General features: G+C 33.7%; 1 protein-coding gene across 1 annotated transcript in view; it reads right to left on the minus strand.

Moving 5' to 3' along the window:
* The window catches only part of LOC129953364 (uncharacterized), a 31205-nt gene extending 8980 nt beyond the window's left edge, over nt 1-22225 (minus strand). The window contains exons 1-4 of the mRNA XM_056066497.1: nt 21384-22225; nt 1668-3036; nt 1390-1604; nt 41-904 (exon numbers count right to left, since the gene is read on the minus strand). Of these exons, the coding sequence (XP_055922472.1) occupies nt 41-904; nt 1390-1604; nt 1668-2536 (1948 nt within the window). The 5' untranslated portion in view covers nt 2537-3036; nt 21384-22225. The remainder of the gene's footprint in view (nt 1-40; nt 905-1389; nt 1605-1667; nt 3037-21383) is intronic.
* Nucleotides 22226-23261: the final 1036 nt, after the last annotated feature.

The following is a 23261-nucleotide window of genomic DNA, read 5'->3' on the forward strand; positions in this document are numbered from 1 at the left end:
AGGAAAGAAAAAATCAAAGTATTTTACAAACGAAACTTACCACCAGCAGTTGGTCTATCTGTTGACTTAGTACTCATTTTTATTTTTGGTTGTGTCTTCGGTTCATCTTGATCTAGCCCAAGATCATCCGGTTCGTTGGAATCCCCAATGTCATCACTACTATCACTACCACCGCCTGCCAAATCAAAATTCTTACTCTGGTTTATATTTGGATTTTGATTATTGCCACTTCGGTTATCATCAGGCATATTTTCTGGAGAAGTCTGAACCACAACTACAGGAGATGACGGTGGTTGAGGATTGTAAGCCGGCCTCGAGGTAACCTGTTTTAGCAGAACCTCAGGAATATCTTCCTTACGACCATTAGAACCGGATAAGATACGGCGAATACTAGGTAGATGTTCTTGCCTGGGATTATGAATGGTATCGCTTATCTCGGACAATGGAACGGTATTTACCGCACCATCTCCATAGGTATCAATTCCGCTACCAAGTCGATTATTTCCAACTTTCTGTGAAGGCGTATTCAATGCTTTTTTGCGCTGCACCTCTTGATCTAATGGTAGCTGCTGTGGCTTGTGGCTAGTGGCTGGAAAATCCCCACTAATTGGATTACTTGGAATGGCTATCGAACCACCTCCCAAATCAGGTGGCCTAAATGGTATCCGTTCATGTCCAGGCATCAAACTTGGTGGTGGAATTGGACGTCGATTGATATAAGTTCCAGTATTAACAATAACGCCCTCATTATTAGTACCTCGTAATGTGGGCTTATCAGCAAAAGGATTTTGATATTCTGGCGGTAATGGTGGTGTAAAGAATGATCGAGCTGGTGGCGAATACGATGGCATATCTCCAGGATACATAGGAATAGTTGGTTGGCTTTTTTTCAGTATATTTGGTACTTCATAGATGACAGGTAAACAATAGAATAAAAGGAATTGCAAACAAATTTTAAATGAGTGAGAAAAGAGAAAAACAATTTAGTTGGAATTATAGTTCTAATAATTAAATTATTATTTCAAAAAAACGCTTAGTTCGAAAAATATGATTCAGATGAAAATACGTTTCAATATCTACATAAATTCCTATCCTCCAATTATTTGTATTTGGAAACTCAGAAACAGATTAAAATTAAAAGTAGTTACCAGGGAAGTCATTCTTTTAAATTAGCGCACACTGCCTAAGACAGTCTGAGCATTAGAAAATGATTTAAATTAAATTTTATTTTATTTTTCTATTCTATTTTCTATATTCTATTCTATATTCAATTATATTTATATTCTATTCTATAACTGTTGAAATGTTTTCCATTAAAGTTTTTTCTTGTTTTAAGTTTTATGTGTGAAATAACATTACAGATAAAAATGAAAACTGAAATTAACTTACGTGATGGCGATGGTGTTGAATTTAAAAGATGCCGATGCCTATCACGGTCATGATTATGGTGCCTATTTGGATTTGGATAGGTTGGATTACTGTTGCTTTTCAAGATATCGGCATTTGGAGCTGATGTCGGAAGAGCGTGATCCCGTTCTAGATCTAATTCATAATTACGATGATGTAAATTTATTTGCTGTTGATGTGCTGATTTTTCTAAATAACTATTAAAAGAAAAAAACAAGAAATCAGAATCTGTGACAGGATTTAAAAATATAGATGACTACCGTAAGGTTGTTAATGGCGGTGTTGCGACTGTTGTAAGACTCGGTACATAGCTGTTATCGGGTATGCTGCGTTTTGTAGTGGACGTAGTACCATATGCAACTTTTATTAATACTGCTGCCACACTACGTTCCAAATTGTCTAATTTATCTAAATAATGACCTCCTCCACCACCACCTCCAGCATTGTTGTTACTACTACCATTGCTACTTCCATTGTGCGAATGGTGATGATGATTACTCATCCCACTACTGCTGCTAACAATATCACTATTTGAATTTGCAACACCATCTAAGCTTATAGGATCAAGAACTAAAAGCCCACACACCGGTCGCACCGCATATAATTCGATTAGGATAAATATTATGAAGAGACAGTTTAACGATAAATATTTTCCTAGATATCTTGAAAGTTTTAAATGTAATGTATTTTGAAATCTGCTTCTAAAAACTTTTGTTGTAACAAATCTCTTTGTTTTTGATATCGACGATGTTGATGTTAATGTTGATGATGATGATGGCGGCGTAAATGGGTAATTTTCATTAGTATAAGGTAAGTCAGCATTAGCTGCTGTTGATAATGGCTGAAGTCGCGGGGTTACTGCCGTTTCAGTTTCTGTTGTTTTTAGTTTTGTTGTTGTTGCAGGTTGTTGATTTGTATCCCCATCCTGGATTATGGATTGTATTCTGAAGTTTGGTAACGTTGATGTTGATGTTGTTGTTGTTGGTGGCACATCAATATCATCGTCATCGTCTTTTTTCTTCACGACTAACAATCTGAGACGTTTTTTAGCTACATCTCTTCGCTGACTTATACCACTAGTAGTACTATAATAATTGTTTAGATCACAGTTGATTTTAATAATCGACATTTTGTTTAAATTGTATCTTATTTCTTAATGCTTGAATTGTTTTGTTCTCGTCAAATTTTAGTTTCTGTATGTTCTATCGTAAAACTCAAGCGGCAACATAACTTTATCAAAAAGTTACTTTAACCGTTGCATAACTATCTTCTCATATGATGATGATAATGGCATAAATGATTGCCAAAGAAATTTTCTTCGCTGAAGAAATACTTTTGTGATGAAGTTAGATCTGGCGATATAAGTATTGCTGATAATGGATTCAATTACAGTGCCTATATGTGGCAATGAATTTCCTTTAAAAAATTTTAATTTAAGATGCATATTTCGAGAGTATTGATGTTTTTATAAGATTTTCTTCTTATTCTATGAATTCCGCTTATTATTTACATGTTATAATTCTGGTTTCATATATTTTTGCTTTTATTTAGGTCTTGGTAGCGAGTTAATATTTCACTCAATGTGTGTTATTAAACGCAGCCATTCGAGAACTTTAAACGCATCTTGAACTAGAAAAAGAAAACAAAAAATCGAAAGAAAAATTAGTTTAAAATAATAATAATCAATTGAAAATATATTTCCTGTGAAAAAAATAATTTTAAATTTATCTTTAATTATAAATTTTTTTAGAAAAATACACAAGCAAAATGTGTGTTTGAAGAGGTACAAACTTGTGCCACACAAGTTTTTGTATTAAAGTTTAAATTTATCATTAGTAATTCCTGACCATATAACGGTCTATTCCAAATAAAACGCCTTTCGTTTTTTAGCCATTTCTTTGGTAAAATAATGTTAGCGATGGATAAGACATTAAATTTTATGTCGAATACGACTGGTTGATTTGAAAAGTACTTTTTAATTTAATTATTAAATCGTTCATTTGGCATTGACGCAATTTGGTTAGGTGGATTCCGATTTTTGTAGAAATCCAAATTGATCGGCAAAGACATTCTAAGATTGAGATTGTTCCAATCATTTCAACACTAATTCTCATATCCAAAATATCTTGAAATGAACTCGATATGGTACATTGCTTGAAATTGGGTCTGTCGTGTAGGTGCAGTAGATCGTATATATATTTTTAGAGATATTTAAACTTATAAGAAATTACAAAGAGAAAACAGATATGGGGATACAGCTATAGAGAGAGATACAAACAAATTAAATAATTTATATTGCGGATAGTAATATCCTCAAAGAAGAACAATCGGGATTTCGATCGAAACATTTTTGGTACTCATGACCCATTCTAAATGGATACCTGTACAGTACGCAAATTCAACTCCGTGACATAACACAAGACATTTAATACAAGAAAGAAGGACAAAAGAGAAAGAAAAAGTAAGAGAAGGAACACATGACACTATCTTTGGTTAGGTTTCATGATGGTTCGCCCATCATTCTATGAAATTCGTGCATTGTCCATAAGATATGCCCGGCACTTAAGACAATATAACAAAACAAGTTTTAGCCTATGCGTACTATACTATTACTACGCGTAGGAAGGTTGAAGTGTTTGTTCTAATTCAAACCAGAATTATTTAAAAGTATTGGGTTTTTCAATAAGGGATGGTACATTAAGCACCCTCCTGCTTGGACCCCATGGTATATGAACCATTCAATTTGGACCATAAGAAATTAGTTATCATCGTTATGTAGTGCTCGCTGTTGGTAGTGACCGCCTCACTAACGTTGTTTTAAAAAAAGTACGGATAAGTTACCTGGTGAACCTCACGTCCAATATAGAGAAATTTCGGTTGTAAACACAGCAATTCATCCAAAAATCGTGTTACTTCCATGATGATTTGGCATAAGCAGCTGAATAATAATCAAAAGATTTGACAGATGTCACTAAAAAAAAATGGCCGCTAAAATCTAACTGCGCCCATTTAAAAACGCTATATTAACATTTTAATGCGTGTAACTATAAAGCAGCAGGCGATGACTTGGTAGGGAGCATGCACCAACTTATCTGCAAAATATGGTCGGATGAAAGCATGCCCGATGAATGGAATCTCAACATAGTATGCACGATACATAAAAAAGGAGACCCCCTAAATTGCGCCAACTACAGAGGCTCCTAAACATTGCATATAAGATCCTTTCTGCCATATTATTCGAACGTCTGAAGCCGTTCGTCAAGAACCTGATAGGTCCTTATCAGTGTGTCTTCAGACCAGGAAAGGTCACTTTCGAGAAAAAACCGAGGAGCTTCAAATCGATACCCACCATTTCGTTATCGATTTTAAAGCCGCGTATGACAGCATCCATAGGAAAGAGCTCTACAGAGCAATGTCTAGTTTTGGCATCCCTGTCAAACCTTTCCGTTTGTGCAGAATTACGATGGAGAATGCACGCTGCTCTATCAAGGTCGAAAAAGATCTCACCGATGCATTTGATGTCAAAAGAGGTTTTTTTGACAATATCGTTCTGGAAAGAATTGTGCAAAACTCAACCGTCAACACTAGATGCACAATCTTCCAAAAGTCCATTCAATTACTCGGATACGCAGATGATATTGACTTAATTGGAAGATCAAAGCGTAATGTCAGTGAAGCGTTTTTGAGCATTGCGACGGAAGCGAAGAAGAAGGGTTTAGTGGTCAATGAGGGTAAGACCAAGTATATAGTGTCATCAAAAAATGACATTGAACAACGACGTCTTAAACAAAATGTCACCATGGACAGTTATAACTTCGAGGTAGTTAAGGACTTTGTCTACCTAGGTACCGCTATAAACACAGACAACGACACCAGCGCTGAAATCAAACGAAGAATAACTCTTGCAAATCGCTGCTTATTTGGACTTAGAAGGCAATTGAGAAGTAAGGTCCTCTCTCGAGCATCTAAAATCACCGTCTATTAGACACTCATCATCCCGGTTCTCATTTATGGTGCTGAGGCCTGGACCCTGTCAAAGAAAGATGAGAGCGTCTTAGGATGCTTCGAGAGAAAAATTCTTCGGGTGATTTTTGTTCCCGTATGCATAGTTGGAGAATGGAGAAGATATAACGATGAACTGTACGGGCTGAACAGCGACACTGGCCTAGTTAGCAGAATTAAAGTCCAACGACTTAGATGACTAGGTCACGTAGAGCGAATGGACATCAACGCTCCAGCCCAGAAGGTCTCCGAATCCAATTCCGAGGGACTGCGCAGTAGTGGAAGACCGCGACTCAGGTGGCACTCAGGTGAGTTTAGACCTCAACCAACTTGGCGTGCGAAACTGGAGACAGCTAGCTAGGGACCGAGCTGGCTGGATACGCATGTTGGTTGAGGCTCAGGTTCTCCCCGGACTGTAGCGCCACCTTAAGTAAATAAGAACCTATAATGGATAGTAATTCACGGGCATTCGTGCTTTGATTTTATTATCTGTATAATCAAAGTACCCGTTATCGTATCGGAGGTAAATATAAGAAGAAATTACTAACTACGTGTGTACTAATTATCCGTGTTTTTAAAGACTTTATCATAAAAACGGAGTAAAGTAAAAAATTAAAGGAGTTTGAAATTCACAAATATTTTCTCAGTTTTTTTTCTAAGTGCACGGATTCCGTGTATCCCGCTTTTCTTTAAAGCAATGGAATTAATGTTACTCATCGTATAAATTAAAAATAAATAACTTTTTTTTTTTTTATGGAAATTATAATATCGAAGAAGAAAATAGACATACTAAGAGGCACGACTACCAATTTTACTACAAAATCGTTAAAGGGTATACAAATACAGTACGAAGAGTTCTCCAATAGGACATAACAACTTTTGAGATATTTCAAAAGCTTTACTATAGGCTTGAAATACAATCAAAATATTTTTCAATGAAACCGACGTAGTTTATTTATAAAGCCATAAAGGACACGTTTTGTTGGGCATCTCGAAATCATTTTAAAACATATTGGGAAACCCTTTTAACTATATGCGTTTGATTTCTTCTTGAAAACCATACGTTGGCACACAATATCGCCGATCTAATTCATTTGTAAAAAAATGTCTGTACGACTTACTTTTTTCTTCAATTCTCCTAGCTCATGCCACTATGTTGACATTTTGTAAATACGTGACAAAAATACCCCTACTTCACAGTCCAGTTGATGTAGACTAACATTTTCGTTCTCTTGTGATGATTAAGAATGAAGGTAAAAGGAAAGATTTAAGAGATGTAGGCAAAATTAATATAATTCCCTGATTTCGCACCCTTTTGTATTTGTTCTCGATGTCGTACCCGTGACGTGATAGTTAGTATTTAGGACCACCACCAAACAACAGAAACCTGACAAATGCAGAAATTTACAACAGATGAACGAAACAATAAAACGAACGATGGAACGGAGAATACCAAAGTACAAGAACGGCACCAAATGGACGCCTACAGAAACGCGACTACTGAGGCACTGCGTAGGCACAAGAGTGGCTTACTGACAAGAATCAAAAATGTATACAGACGAAATTTATAATTTAGCGAACACTAAGAGGGTTTTGTATACCTTTAATATGCCAAAGACACAGTGTGAGCATAAGGAAAAGAGGGAAGGGTGGGATAGGAGGTGTCGGTGTACAATAATTTTGAATTCCTGAACATTGCAATGATAGGGAAAGATAGAGCGTGGCAAGGCATTCCACATTCGCGTAGTACGCTAAAAAATGAATATCTGTACTTCATAGTACGACCGAAGTTGGGCTCAGGACACGGTTAAATTGTTCAAGGGGAGGAATGCAATTGGCTATTTCACTAGAGAATAGTCCGTTAAATGACCGGTAAAAAAGCGTAAGACGAGAAACTTTACGACAATGTTCGAGTGACGTAATCGAGTTTATGATATTCATGTCACCAATCAATTTAAAAGCTCTTTTTTGAATACTGTCTAAGGGGCTTAATTAAGTTACTGGAGCAGCAGTCCAGAGATGAGAGTTATATTCAAGTTTCGATCGTATATAGGTTTTGTAAATTGTAGCCAGATCGGACGGAGAACAATTTCTTGCATCGTCTCAAAAAACCTAAACATCTTGCGGCTTTTTTGGCGACATAGCGTATGTGATCGCTCCACAAAAAGCGGTTGCTGATGCACATTCCAAGGATATCTAGATTTTTAGTTTCGTTCATGCAAGTGCCACTAATAGATAGTGGCAAGGAGGCTATATCTCGCTTTAGCGATACAAGATAGCACTGGGTATTCAAAGCATTAAATTCCATGCGGTTTTTTATTCTCCATTGTACAATGCTGTGTAGGGCGGAATTTAATGAGCTAATCATATTTTGCCGTTCCACATCCGTAGAGGAGGGTTGTGAGTCTGGAAACGAATATGAAAAGCTAAGAGTGCTATAAAATATTTCTTAAATCAATAATCTTTAGTGCTATTGGTCGATAATTTGCGGGGGAAGAAGATTCGACACTTTTAGGATTGGCTGAACAAATGCAGTTTTCCAACTACTCAGAACGAGCCCAGAAGAATAGGATAGATGGAAAAGCTTACGCAGTGGTTTTGTTAGCGTGGAAGAACACCTCTTTAGAATAATAGCGGGGATACCATCCGGACCAGTGGATTTATGAATGTTGAGATGTTCAAGAACTGTCGCCACAGTACGAGTACGAAAATAGATTGTTCCCATAGAATCAAATGGCAAATGACCTTTGGGACATTGCAGTATTTTTTGCCTTAATTGTTGGTCATACAAAAATTTGGTCCTTCGACTATGGGCGTTGCAGGCCTTCCTGGCTTATTTAAACCTTTTCCGGTTTTCCTCAGTTGTGTTGGATCTAAAACACCGGAAGCTCACCTCTTTCCCCTTGATAACCTCTTTGGAGCTCGAATCGAACCCTGATTTAGTCTGAGGTTTAATACTTTTAACCCTATTCGGGATTAAAGTTTTCATTCCCAGATGAATCAAACTAGTAATTATATCTGCAGTAGAGTCTACGTCACTATCGAGGAAGCATTATTACAAGTTAAAGTCTTTGGAGCTCTTTCTTTAACTGGATTTGTTTGACACGAGAAATGAGCAGATATGACACTGTGGTCCGATGTGCCTAGAGGCGTCAATGCACTGATTGTGTACTTATCAGGATCAGAAGTGAGAAACAAGTCAAGTGTATGATATTCGTGTAGGCTCATTGACACGCTAAGTAAGACGATTAAAGTCAGCAAAAATCTCAGCACACATTCCTTCAGATGTTGTCTTGTTAAATTGGCCCGGACCCTGACAATCAAAACAGTGATCTACAATCCACATGTAATTGAATGAGCCAACACATACACACCATTAAAATTAAAATTAAACGAGGCTACCACGGGGACGTGAGACAAGACAACAATTAATTCAAAACGCACAACACGACAAGAGGACATGAACTTGCTCACTCGAGCTTTCACTGACCATTGAGAAGAAAAACAATCAATTAACAAGTACTGGGACCGCAAGATCAGGTTAGTTAATACCAGTGACCCTAGTATGTTTGCTAAAACCATATGAATATCTTCTGGTTCAGAAACTAAGAACTGAAGAGAACAGAGACGTACATAGGACATCGCAAATAGATCTAGAAGAAGCAATCTTTGGCGATGACTTTTTCATAATTGAAGATCCGAAGGAAAAAGTGGAGGCGGTGTGATCTGCTTTCCAGCAAGTGTACGAGGTGAATGTCCCAACTACTACCTGGAAAACAGAGCCCTACTTAATCACTTTTACCTTCGAAATGATATGACACAATTGCGATCTGAGAACCGCGGGTTTATGTGGTTCAATGACGATTGCCATAATCGCCGAGCAAACGGGACCAAATCCTTTGTTAGTGACGAAGAACGAGCTTCAGCTCATCTTCAACTCAATAAAAAACAAAAAGTCAGCAGATGTCGATGGTACATCCAACGTTGTACTTAGACATTTACCGATGAAGGCAATTGATATCAATACCACACTCTTCAATAATGCACTGAATAATGCATATTATGTAGTGCATGAGAAGACCGCTGTGGTTCCTCTCTCTCCTCTCCCGAAAAAGGGAAGGACAACTTAAACCATCAGCAGTTTTCGAAAAGATCATCAATATGGCTCTGGCTAAGTGTGATGCGGACAACAAAATAATTCCGGATAAACAGTTGGGGTTCAAGGCGGGTCATGACACAATTCAAGCTGCGTCTAAACTCGTTTCTGATATACAATGGAATATATCAAAACAACAATGTACAGGTGCTGTTTTGGTTGATTTGGAAAATGCTTTTGACACCCTATGGTTAGAGGATCTTTACCTAAAACTGAGCAGGCTTGGCATAAGCAAACCATTGTTGCATATACTTTATGATATGCTTAACGGTAGAAAATTTGTTGTCAAAAGGCAATGTAACTTCTACCAACATTCTTCATTAAAAACGGTCTTCAACAGTGAGCTGCAAATTCGCCGATTCTCTTCAGCATTAACAACACCGATCTGATAGGTAGTCTTACAAAGGTAATTGCGTATACCAACGATTTAAATGCGTACAGAACGGTAAGATTCAGCGATTTTGCCACTACTGGAAACTGGAAATAAATGTCCAGAAGTTGGAGACAATTCTGTTCCGCACTCCGGACAGGGCCAGAGGAGCCTTCGCTCTGACGAAACGGCTGTTTTACAGCAGTTGGCTTGACCCCAGAATGAAGTTAATTTGCTACATGGCCCTCATACGGCCGATGATAGTTTATGGTTGTCCTGTGTGGTTCAACGTTGCCCCTTCCCAGATGGAGAAGTTTCGGTAGCTCGAGCGGCAGTGTTTACGACGCTGTACCGGCTTATATTGAAGAGCCGAATCTTCTTTCGTGCATTACTATTCCAACGAGGTCCTATACAACTGGGCTCGAATCAACAGAATTGACAATTTCGTGATAAGACTATGTCTTTGACCAATAATTTAATTTTCTGGGCTCATATCTGAACGACCAGTATTTTTATGCACGCTTGAGCGGCTTCATTCCACTAGAGGCATTCCTCTTTTTAGATAGGTGTCTGATACAGGATAGATTCCCAGTCCGGCTAATCTACCACGTCAGACGACAAACCGTAGATAGACGACTCCTGTACAATCGGGACGTCATGGCACAAGGCGGAGCAGAGCTCCTTCGGTTCAGTAGGGCAGTGTCCGAACAGCACCGAACTGATAGGGTGAAGCAGAAGAACCAGTTTTAATGGCTTCAATCGGCATTTGATAGTGGGTAGTCGGGATGGGTTTTAAGCCTTGGCCGGCTTACATACTTGTTTTATAGTTTTAGGGGATTAGTTCTAAGTAGAATAGGCATGGGGCACATACAAAATAATTACAAATATATAAACAAATTCAAAATAAAATTAAAAAAAAACATGGAATAAGAAAAAAAGGACAACAAACTATGAAGAACAAAAAATATAAGATGGCTAGATTTGCTGCTGTGGTTGTTCTAGTTTTAAGTAGTTTAAGTTGGTTAAAGTTTTATTTTAAGGACCTAATTTATATAATTATATATACACTTATAATTTAAGTAAAATAGATCTTAGGGCCGAAAGGCATTAGTATTAAGTGTAATAGTTTAACTTAGAATATCCGTATATAATAAGTTATGGTTAATTAGGCTAGTTTTATGAATTTTTGTCTATCTTTAAGATAGGTTTAAGATTAAATTAATGAAAACTAAATTTCAAAAAAAAAAAACATATACTGTTATGCCAGGGGTCTTGAGTTCAATATCTGTGCCATCTAGTTTTTTTTTTCATTAGTACGCTTCTTGTGAGGAATTGAGAAAATCTCCAGGAGTAATTCTTGTCATGAAAAGTGCTTTATTAAATTAGCCGTTTAAATTCGCCTTAAAACTACACCCCTGACAACATTACTCACACACAAGAATGTTTCCAATGCTGGCAAATTTGAACAAAAATGAAAAAATGGCTTAAACTTTTTTCTATATGTTTGTTACATATTTTCAATAAAAAAAATTGGAGTCTAATGCAGTGTGCTTTTCTTATTTTTGCTAATCTTTATATTGTTATATTAACATCATTTTGAATTTTTATTTCTACAAAGGTGCTTGAGCAACAAAGTATACACATATATCTTGTTTTTTTTTTTTAGTCAGATTTTGAAGAATGTAGCTAAATTTTCTTATCGTAATACTCTTTCTATTTAGTATTAATGTTTTTTAAAATGTATTCTTGCTTGTTGGTAGGTATTAATTTTGTAATCTTATTTGCTAATTTTCATCATCGTAAACGGGAGCACGATCTTTTTTTAATACCATTTGGTATCTTAATTTTTACAATTTGCCCAATTTTTTAAAAGCTCATTTCCCTCTATCAGTCAAAAGAAGAGATGGTGCACGGACTTCTGGGCAGATGATGGGGATATTTTGGAAATATATGAGAGAACTTGGATTTGTTTAGAACAAGATGTAGGAGTTGAACGCACTACAGTAAAAAAAAAACCATTAAGCACGTGGTCACGAAAAGGCTCATATTCACAAAGGAAAGGCAAAATGGGAAAATAAATTCACTTTTTCTGGAGCTTTTGGAACTATGGATTAAATCCGCATTGCTTTTAATGTAGTCTGAGTTTCAAATGGGTCGTAGAAGCCATAAAAGGTGTTCAATAAGTAGTTCAACCTGACTGGCATTGTATACGCCTTCGTTGATTCCATCTCAAGAATTCCCCCGCTGGCATCTGGATTTGCTACTACGCACTTGATGTTAGGAGATAGGGAGGGTTTTGAGGAATATCTATGACTTTCTCCTTCAGTTTGGTATAGAGACTGACAACTCATATTGGAGAAAAGGTCAATGAGTCCCAGTTTAGAACCCATTGTGGGAACATTAACTTTAAATAATTTACTATTATCTGCTTGCGAATTGATGTTCCCATGACTAAATTAATACAGTTTTGCAAAAAAAAATTCCCTGATTATTAATCCTTAGTACTCTACTCATTCAAAACATTTTACGATTTCCGATATAAAATACACATTTATGGATCACCGGTTTTTATAGCTCCCTCTCCCCAATTAAAGGGTATTCCTCAGAATTGAACGATTTACATTTTATTTTTCTAGTTTTGTAATGATATTGTAAGGCTTAAAGCTCCTTACTTTAAATCAACAACACTAGCACAACTAAAGGTTGCCCACAGGGAGGTGTATTATCACACTTACTATGGAATCTTGTAGCGGATAAGTTATCTCAAGGTAATGTGAGAAAGCTAGAGGCAAATCTTTTAAGCTATCGAAAGGGATTTTTTCCGTAAATCTTACGTAAAGAATATACAAAACTAAAAGACAAGAACACTTTTTGAGAATTTTTAAATAATTGAATAAACATACATTTGAGATATGAAAAAACTTAGATGCTAGTATAATAGTTGCAAAATTCAAAAACCTCTTAAATTCTATATGTCCTCTGCACCTATACATACATACATATAACCTCACTGATAATTTAGTAAAAGTAAACGCTCTAGATCACGTTATAAGAACAGAAGAGACGGTTATTTTTACATAAATCCAAGAATAGTTAAACACTTTGAGAAGACAGAATTCCGTGCGAGTTCCTTAAAACGCTCTTAATTAATTTTTAGAAAATGTAACGAATACATATTCATAAGTACTTTAAAAAGCAGCCCAAGAGTTTTAAAAAATCAATATTATTTCCAATACAAGGTGATAGAAGTGGAAAAATATGTAGATATGACATTTCTTTAATAAATGGTATTTGCAAAATATTAATGGTTATAATTTTAAAAAGGATTGAAATTTGGGTAGACAAAATAAATTACTTGATGAATTTTAAAAAGGTTTCTATGTAGGCTACTTTACGGTTGATACGGCCTTAAAAAACATAGTCGGTTCCTAGATCAGCGATCAGTATTTTATAAATTGTTCTGGGTATATTGACCAGTTTTATAAAATCCCTATAAAAATACGTCGGTTTGGTATGGCCTTATTATTACCACCATTGTTGTTTTCGCTATACATAGATGATATAGTTGACACCTTTACAAACGGAATTCAAGTTATAGGGATAACAATAATGTCTTTTATATGCTGAATATTTAGTTTTCTTGACAGACTCACCATACTAAATATACATACTTATGATAAACTAACTAAACAGATCAGTTGTCAGTTGTTTAATTTCCTGAAAATTTAAGCAAAGCACAGCACTGAAAATTGGGAGAATTGAGTATTCCTGGTTAGTGGGATATCTACACGATTATTAGGTTTATGTAGAACTAAGAGAAAAATGACTAAACATTCTTTATCTAATGGACAAAACAATAAGATCAGATTTCATAGAGGAATCCTAAACTGGAATACAAATTAAATTACGTAAATAATTTCATGGATAACTTGAGCTTATATTATTATTATAAAAAACAACTTGAGCTTATTTCAAGTCTCTTAAATGTTCCGAATCAGAAGAAACCTTTCGAATTATAACTATAGAACTTATTTCAATGAAAAAAAGAACGTGTTGTTCTTTGTACAAGAACAAAAAATATCTTACCACTTTTTATCTATATGCCCTATGTTAAAAGAATTAACATTTTTGTACTTTCAAAAGACAATTTTAAATGAAAAAGAATAAATTAATTTCTTGAATGTAGGAAACTGGAAACTTCTGGCCCAATATTGTTTTGAACCCATAAAATAATGAAATACCATGTTTTTTATTATCTTCCTTTTTTTTATAAAACGTATCTGTCAAAATCTTAGGTTTAAAAAACAAAATATTATTATTAATATTTAAAACATTAGCTTAACTAGAGCACAATCCGTTAAAATAACAGTAAAAAAAAGGGTGAGACAAGAGATATTACGACGGGTTTCAATCTTGAATGAAATAACGACATTATTGTCACCAATCATTTTAAGAATAACACCAACTAGGCTGTAAACGGGGTGTAAAAGATGAAATATGGATGCAATGGACCAACACAACACAGGGAAAAGCTTCCTAATCAAAAATTCACTAAGTTCACTAAGAAGGTGACGATAAACGCATTTCCAAAAGTTGCAATATAAATTTATATCGCTACAAAATTCTTAGAATTGCAAATGCAATTGAAACACATTGTTTCATTCTATTGGAACTTTTGACACAAAGCCAAATTTTATAAATACGAGAGTAAGTAAATATGAAGAATGCGAACTGCTTGATATAAGTCCTTCATTATTTCATACCTATCACTTACTACGCAAGTCACTACTAGAAAACCCACAAAGAAAATCAGCAACATTTTAAGTTGTGGAATATTAACAAATAGATGACGAAAAAAAATAGAAAAACAAGACCACAACAATACTACCCCATTATATATCTCTCGATTTGCTGTCAACCTTAATGCACACTTTTCAAACATGAGCGGCACCATTTGTTTGCCCTTGCCATACCAACAACCTAATTTCCCCTTACCATAAAAGAGCTATCCTTAAAGAGGTATTTTTTTTGGTTAATCCACATGAGCCCTAAAAAAAATGTGATCTTTTTTTTAGCATGAAAAAAAAATACTTCACTCTGAACAAAAGTTTCTTAGTTGCTGGGATACATGTCCGATAAACATTAAAACGATACAATGTGATGCTTCGAAGTGTTATATGAATGTGTATGTACTTTGGATGCATTTTTCGAGAAGGGTAGGTCGTCGGTCGCTTGTTGGGTAGGTGCGGAAAGAACTGGAACAACATTATCTTCATATCCAAAACAAACTCAAGGGTTTCTTGCCTGTGGGGATGTGGACACTGTGTATGGAATTCCATCATTTATTTAAGCTTCAAACGTCTAATTTCTATAGATGTACCGTAAAAAATTATAGGCTTTTCTTTATAAATCAAAAGATTTAATCAAACTATTCTAATGTGTTCCTTTAAGATGTCTAAAAACAAGAGAAAATTAAATCAACTTAACTTTTTTTTAGCATCTAAAATATTTATCAATAAATCTTTGCAATCTTACGCTGCTGTAAATGCCTTTCATTCAAAATGATATTTTTTTTTTAAATTTAAAACTTGAATTCTTCGCCAACTACCTGCCTAAATCATAAATTAAAATATCGAATAACGCGCCCACTCCCTTGATAGCCTTTAAGTATGAAAAGAAACAAACCAAACAAAGAAATAATGAAAATAATTTCTTTATTCATCCTTATCTCTTTCTACGTGCACCGCCTTCACAAGCACAAATATGTTTTATTTTTCTCAATTTAAATACATTCTATGTAGCTTTTTTGTATAAAATCTTTGATACAAATTTTGTTAAAAAAAAGAAAATACACAGAAATTAGAAATGAACCTGAATTTGGTTGCCTATTCGACCCTCAATATGTTCCTATGAATTCATTTAGCCTGTCTTTAGTAATATTTGAATAAAAAGTTGCAAGCACTTTTTATTTCAATGTAAAATTGTAGATGAAAATGTAACTTTTTACTACCTACCTAAATATTTTACGTGTATTCCAAAATCTTAAATCTTAACTGATGTCGGTCAATGCATCTTCTTTTCTTACCGTCAACGAAATATAAATATTATTCTCCGACTTTTGCTATACCACATTCTTATGATTCTTATCCTACGTTTAACTTATTTGACTAAAAATTCAGATAATGAAAGTCTCGAAATTCTTTTGCCGCTATAGAGCATAAAGTTAGTTTAAAAAAAATAATAATAATAAAATAATGATCTTATGCCAATACAAATAAAAGAATATCAATAAGTTGATTCATCTTGCACAGTTGTATTATCTGGTTACGAGAACAACAAACACATCTAAAAGTTCGACTAATGAACCAAAAGTAAAAAATATATTTACACAACTTGGGTTGCACAAGTAACCAGATCCACATACAGTGGACCAGTTCATCAACAATTTTAGCATCATATTATTTGAAAACATAGACAACATGTAAATGTAAACGTAGATTTTTGGTCAACTTTTGATTGAAATACACCACCGTTCAATGGTGTTGTTGGTTGCCTACCTCCGTGCAGACTTCTTTGCTGAGTCCATTCGACAATCGTCTGGCGCTCGACTCCATCGTTGAATTAAGAAAAGAGTAACATAGCTCTCCGTTGATAATTTTCAATGCACATAAGTATTCTTAAGACTATGGATGAAACAGTAACAGCAGCTTGGGCTATGCTTCATCTGACAGGTTTCTTTCTTTTTTGCTAGTAGTTGTAGATACCTATATTGGATAAATATTTCCTCTCAGATATTACCACTTTTTAATATATTTTCTTCTTTTCTCTCGCTGGCATATCTTTGGCTTTGCATGGACATTTTTGAGGCGGTTGGTTTTCTGTCTGTTTGCATTTTTGTCTTCTTTTTATATTACTTAAACTTGTATGACGCATCGTTGTTTTATTTATTTTATGGTGTTTTACAAGATTTTTGTCTGGTAGTTTTTTTTTATTCATTAATTGTGTAATAATAAAATCAACGATGCCAAATGCCACCAAAGATGACCTTTATGAAATTATGTATGTATATGTTAGGTTGCAAGAATTGTCACTATTTTTTAAATCAAAGTTTTGAGTTGGAATTAAGTATAATTTGAATACGAAAATTATGATTTTTTTTTTTGAAAACTAGGATTTGGACCTTTAAATACCCACATCTAATTTTAAACCAACAGAATTCGAAGTGAAGATTGAAATGTACATAGCACCTGCTTTTAAATAAAAGTTGACACATCCCGAAAAAAAAAGGAATTGTACACAAGGGATTGAGAACGATTAAAAACTGAATTCTTATTCCTCATTCACATTCACCTGTATTTATAAAAAAATCGATCGTTTTTTATAGCTTTATAACAAGGAAATTATTAATTTTGTACAACTAAGACAGTGACCTTTATCATCTCAGTCCTAAGAAAGCCATATGCTATATTTGGACTAGACTAGTATTAGATTATTTTTAAATCAAATAGGACCCTAAGATATAACTGCTAAGGTAAAACTGGTCTTAGTTCATCTTAAATTAAGAGACAAAATTAAAAGGAAATAATGTCACTAAATAACAAAAGGTTATATAGGGGCAAATCTTTTTTCCATCGATCAACGTTCTGTTTGAGGGGAAATTTCTTTAAAGCCTCAAATATATGAATATGTGCTAAAATCAAAGCTAAAGTTAAGTTGGGTTTAAATAATTACTTACTAAAATGTTATAAGCATGTTTAATTTTGTACGTGTAAAATGACAAAAAGAACATAAGTTTCTATTTGGAGTCATTGACTTAATTAATCGTTTTTGTTATTTATAGGTATTAGAATAAACCTAAAAACGAGTGCGGGAAAAAACGAAAGATTTAACTACAAAAAGGTCACTTAAATCCGCACTCTTTCAAGTGAACCCTTGTAGGTCATTTTGCAGCATATCATGTTTACTTATGTTGAGTATACATTCTAAAAACTGCTCACCTATTTAACTAAAATTGAAACTAAAACAAAAACCTACATTCAGTCGAATATTTTAGTCGTATTACTTACAATATTTTCTAAGTTGATCCATATCCTTTGAAAACAAAAAAAAATAGACCAAGCTTTTATTTCGAGCCCTTCTATTAATATACAAATGTATACCACCATGCTCCAGGTACTTTATTTTTAGTTCATGATTTTCATCCATCTACTACTGCTGGACAGTGTAGCTGCTACTATTCTGATTGTAATATGTGTAGCACTTTTTTGTACACAAAAGGATATTAAAAAAATAAACTGTACACATGCACCCACCATCTATGCTCCGCATGATGTGATGATGATGTAAATACATAATATGTGGGTAGACTAAAACATGCTCAAGGGAAATGTTCCTTGGAAGAAAAAAAAAAGTCGATGGATGGAACGAGGACGAATCCCAATTTTATTTTATTCGACATATGATGGCCGATGAAAGAAATAAGAGTAATACAAAAAGAGTACACTTTTTGACACAATAATTATTTTAAACAAATATGGTCATGATAGTATTAAGTAAAGGCATGTAAGGTGCTTAATTCTGACATTTCAGTCTCGACTTTCATTGTTTGCTTTTCTGAATATTATGTAGAATCGCAATACAAGGGCGACAAGGATTATAAAGATAGTTTTTTTTTAGCAGCTATTGTTACGAAAAAAATTATTAAATGTAGCAGTGTGTTTTTTTTTGTAATTAATCCACTTGACCTCTAGTTAAACTTATTAAGCCTATAATATGATGTATTTCACTCATTGACAGCAGTTGGCGAGGATCCTTAAAGATTCATTTAAGTTTGAGTTAAAAGGACAGCAGAATTTCTTAAATAATATCCAACGGACGAAAGGTATAACACCATATGTCGCAAAAAAGGAACAACATTTGTTTGAAAGTCGTCTTGAATTATGCGAAAAAAAAAAATTGTTTTGGGAAATAATATGTACGATTTTCGCTTCAAACGATATTCAAAACTTTTTAATTTAAAGCGTTTTTGAGTATCACCAGATTTTTTGATGTGGTGTTTTATCGCGTCAGAAGTGTAGACAAAATGTACAGTGACATCTTTTTGCACTATTTTCTCCTTATAATGGAGGATTTTCCAATCGACAAAATTTGGATATGCTTACACTTTTAAAGAAACCCAAAGCTCGTGAAAAAGTCAATTTCCGATATTAATTAATTCCAGGCGATGCTTTTGAAATCATCATGTTTTCAAGTTCAGAAAGGAGACCAACTACGTTTTAAGACTCGTGATGTCTTCCTTATTTGACAATTTGGATCTCTGATTTAAGAACGCACTGAAAACATTTGATTCTGAAGACTCTGTGTAGAGTATTCATGTTGTATCGTACGGAATGTTTTCAAGTGTATACATTTGACAAAACCTACCTATTGTTACGTTCGTCATTTAAGTATAAGAGGTATAGAATAATTCCAGAATCAGAACCGTGAACATATTCAAGAGTCCAGAAGGCTGCAGAATGTCAAATTAAAACTATATAAGATATAATACTTTTTATTGTATTTATATATCATAAAAGAGGAGCGATAGTTAAGTTTAGTCGATTCAAGACTATTTTTGAAGTTGATTAACGTAAACATTAAGTTCAAATGATAATTTTGTATGATTTTTCTCCAGACATGTCATATGAATAGAGGTGTTGTGAAATAATAACAACTTTCAAAAATTATCCTTTAAATCTAGGGAATTTGAACTACCAAGAACAAAATCCAAAATATCAAAACTTTGAACAACAGAATTTTAGAAAACCAAAAGATCGAATTTTTAAATCTAGAGTAACACAAATATTTACATAGAAAGACAAAAACTTAACAAAGTAGCGAAACAGGAGCTATTTTGTACAGATAGATAAGAGGCCTGAGTAGAACAGAAAAACAAACATTAGATTTGCCCCAATCATTTCAGATGACTGAAGTCAGATTTTATTTATCGATATTTTTGTCGTTCTTAATAATATTTTGTTCTCTTAGTTATTACATATAATAAATCGCAAACAACTTGGACCTTCAAATCCAAAATTAACTAGTTTGATGAAAATTATTATTAAAGTTTTTCAGAAAGCGGATTTTAAACTTGCAATCTTAGTTTTAAAAAAAAATTAGAAGAATATAAAGATGTTATTTTCAGTAATTTTCCCTTTATACCCTACAATTATTATTTAAATACTAAAATTTAATTTTGATAAGCAGAGTATTTATATTAATGTTTTCTTACTTGTGGCTTTTACCAAAACGGCTTTAACAGTTTTTCATTTACTAAGTATCCTAAAATGTTCTTAGATCGTTTTAATCTTTATTGTGTTTTTATTTTTATTTGGTTTTTTATTTATCAAATACCTATGCTAAAACATCTTAAGTGTTGTGGTTAAATATCTCAAGTTAACATAAGCCATTTTAGTTTTTTGACTTATATCTAACATAAAGTCAACTTAAGATATTTTACCAAAATCATTTCTGCCTTCTGCGTGATAAATTAATACATAAGACGAATCTTTCTATACTTAAGTTGTTTTACCTTTTGCAAAATCCCACTTGTTAATCTTAAGCTATTTTACAAAACATCATAATTTGTTTTAAAAGATTCATGAACGAGGGTAAAAAAGAACAATTTTTGTTAAACTGGCGTAAGTGTGTCCTACTCCATCACCGTCAGCAACTTTAACCAAATCTTGTGAACAAAATATACTTGTAAAAAAGGGTTAATAGCTAAAACCACTCAAGTCGACTTAAGAGCCTTTATCTTTTGAGCACAGATATATGGAAACGACCGTTTTGAACTGAAAAAATGACCCACAAATAGGTACCCAAAGCATGTACTTTTTGTTTGCTAGAAACTACCAGGGTGCGAAAATTGATGAAGTCAATGATAACTTTAGTTTTAATTTTTTTCCATTATCATCCATTTCAAAACTATAAAGTAACAGATTTGCACAAATATGAAATTACAAACTTATGAATACTATGAGTATGCTATTGGTGGATAGTTCTATACTGTAAGTATATACCTATTATATTATTAAATATCCCGAGAATTCTCATGAAGTAGAAATATGAATACTGAATTGAATATTTGTTTAATAGGTATTATAATTAGAATTGTTTGCTTTCTTTTAAACATCCCAAAAGTTGTGGAATTTATTGTAACAATTTTCACACCCCCTTTCATGATAGTTCTAGGCTAGAACAAATTGTTGAGGACAAGGGAGGCTGCCAAAAAACACATGAAGGAATCCTTATCAAAAATTATAAACAAAATCAAATTTAACCTAAATTAAAACACAAAAAATTTGGATGGATGTGTGTAGGATAAATGTAAATAAACCAAAATTCAATAAAAATAAACAAATATTTTGAAAAGATAAATAAATAGGTAATTAATTTTCATAAACTTACATTTAGACCTTTTTCCGTTTTTTTGTTGGTAAAATGAAATTCCTGGTAACTTGGTTTTTCTTTTTTTTATTATTTACACCACCCACACACACACAAACACTTTTATATAGTTGTTTGTACTTAAAAAAAGAAAAGAGTGATGCAACTCCGAAATACACAAAAGAAAAAATGTCAATTTATATACCGAGTTATCCTTTTCTGCTGTATGATGGATTAGGTATATGGCATTTTGATTTGGAAGGGAAAAAACAATAAAAAACAATTATTAACAACACATTTGGAGTTGTCCAATTTCTTTAGATGTTTTTGAACAATTTTTTCACTTTTTTACAGTCCGGTTGTTTCGAAATTCATTTTTAATTCGTTTTTTTGTGAACGCTTTTCTGCCCCAACACTTCTTGTGCAGAGTTTTTCTTTTAGAGTATAACAATGCACACCCAAATACTACACACGAATGCGTTCCACTTTCCTACTCACTGTCTCTCTCGCTCTCTCTCTTTTTCATTTGGTTTTTGCTTACTCCTTAACTGTTTTTTTTTTTTTTTTGTAAGTCTTTATTGGAGTTTGTTTTGATTGTGTTAGTTAGTGGAAAATCTTGTTTTCTTCCCACGTTTGTTGTAAAAGATGACACAAAAAGAGACGACAGTCACAAAAATAGAGATGCAATTGCGGCTCGCTGGAGTTTAACACTTGTATATTTCACTGCTTATTTTTGTCCTTTTCCAAAAAGGACACAAACCAATTTAATTTCGGGAAACGGGAATAAAACCAGATTTTTTGGTATGAAATTTATTATAAGAAAGAAAAAACACAAAAACTAACACACACATACAGACATCCACAGCACAATCAAATATTTGATTTTTAACAAAGAAAATCAAGAAAACATGATGGAAAGAAGGAAAAAACTAACACAAAATTGGTATATAAATATCAATATCCAAATCCGAACCGAATACGAAAAGCCTCGCATTCAGATTATAAACAAAAACATTCGTTCGATTCGAAATTTCTCTTTCACTTTCCGTTTGTTTCCGAAAAATGTAACTCTTTTTTTATAAATTTTTTAATAAATCGAAAATGTTCCCATTAGGATATTCCATTTTTAGTATTGAGATAGGGATTAATTTGATGATGGACAAACGATGAGGAAGAGGCAGAAGCAGCAGAGGCAGGATTTAGATTTGAGGCTCAGCAGCGCAAATAAAACTTAAATTGAAATCCACACTTCACACATACAGCTAAAATATCAAGCCAGACTGGAATCCACTTCTTCTTCTAATATGTATGTGTACGTGTATATGAATATGGATATTGAAGAAAATGTTCACTCATCAAGACCACTTCTTTCTCTTTTCTGATCTTCTCATGACATTTTTTTTTTCTTTTTACTTTTCTTGTATTTCTTAAATATCCTGTTGTTGAGTAATAATTACAAATATTTCTCGAATTCGAGTTTAGAAATACAAAATGCTTGCACAAATTGATCGTTTTAACTGTAAAACACATAAAACTTTGTTGTTTTTAGAAAAACGGACAAACGGCTACGGCATTAATTGAAAAAAGTATGGACGAAACGAAACTTCAATTCGACCTGCGACTACACTGTACAACTATTCAATACTCTCTCTTCCATGGCCCTCTGAATAAAAGAACGCATACCATAATGTATTAATTAATCCCTATGTACGTGTAGATATATGAAAAATGTATACAAATTAGACCAGCACCACTCACTAGGGCCTCTTCAATGCGAATAAAAGAGACCAGCTTATAGCAAAGGTAAAACGCATGCTGTTTCATAAGCCCCAAAGAAATTGTTCCCGGGTTGAACACAGATTAAACAATACATCAACTTCTTGTATCCTAGTCGTATAT

The sequence above is a fragment of the Eupeodes corollae genome, chromosome X, assembly GCF_945859685.1.
Source record: "Eupeodes corollae chromosome X, idEupCoro1.1, whole genome shotgun sequence".
Classification (NCBI taxonomy): Eukaryota; Metazoa; Arthropoda; class Insecta; order Diptera; family Syrphidae; genus Eupeodes; species Eupeodes corollae.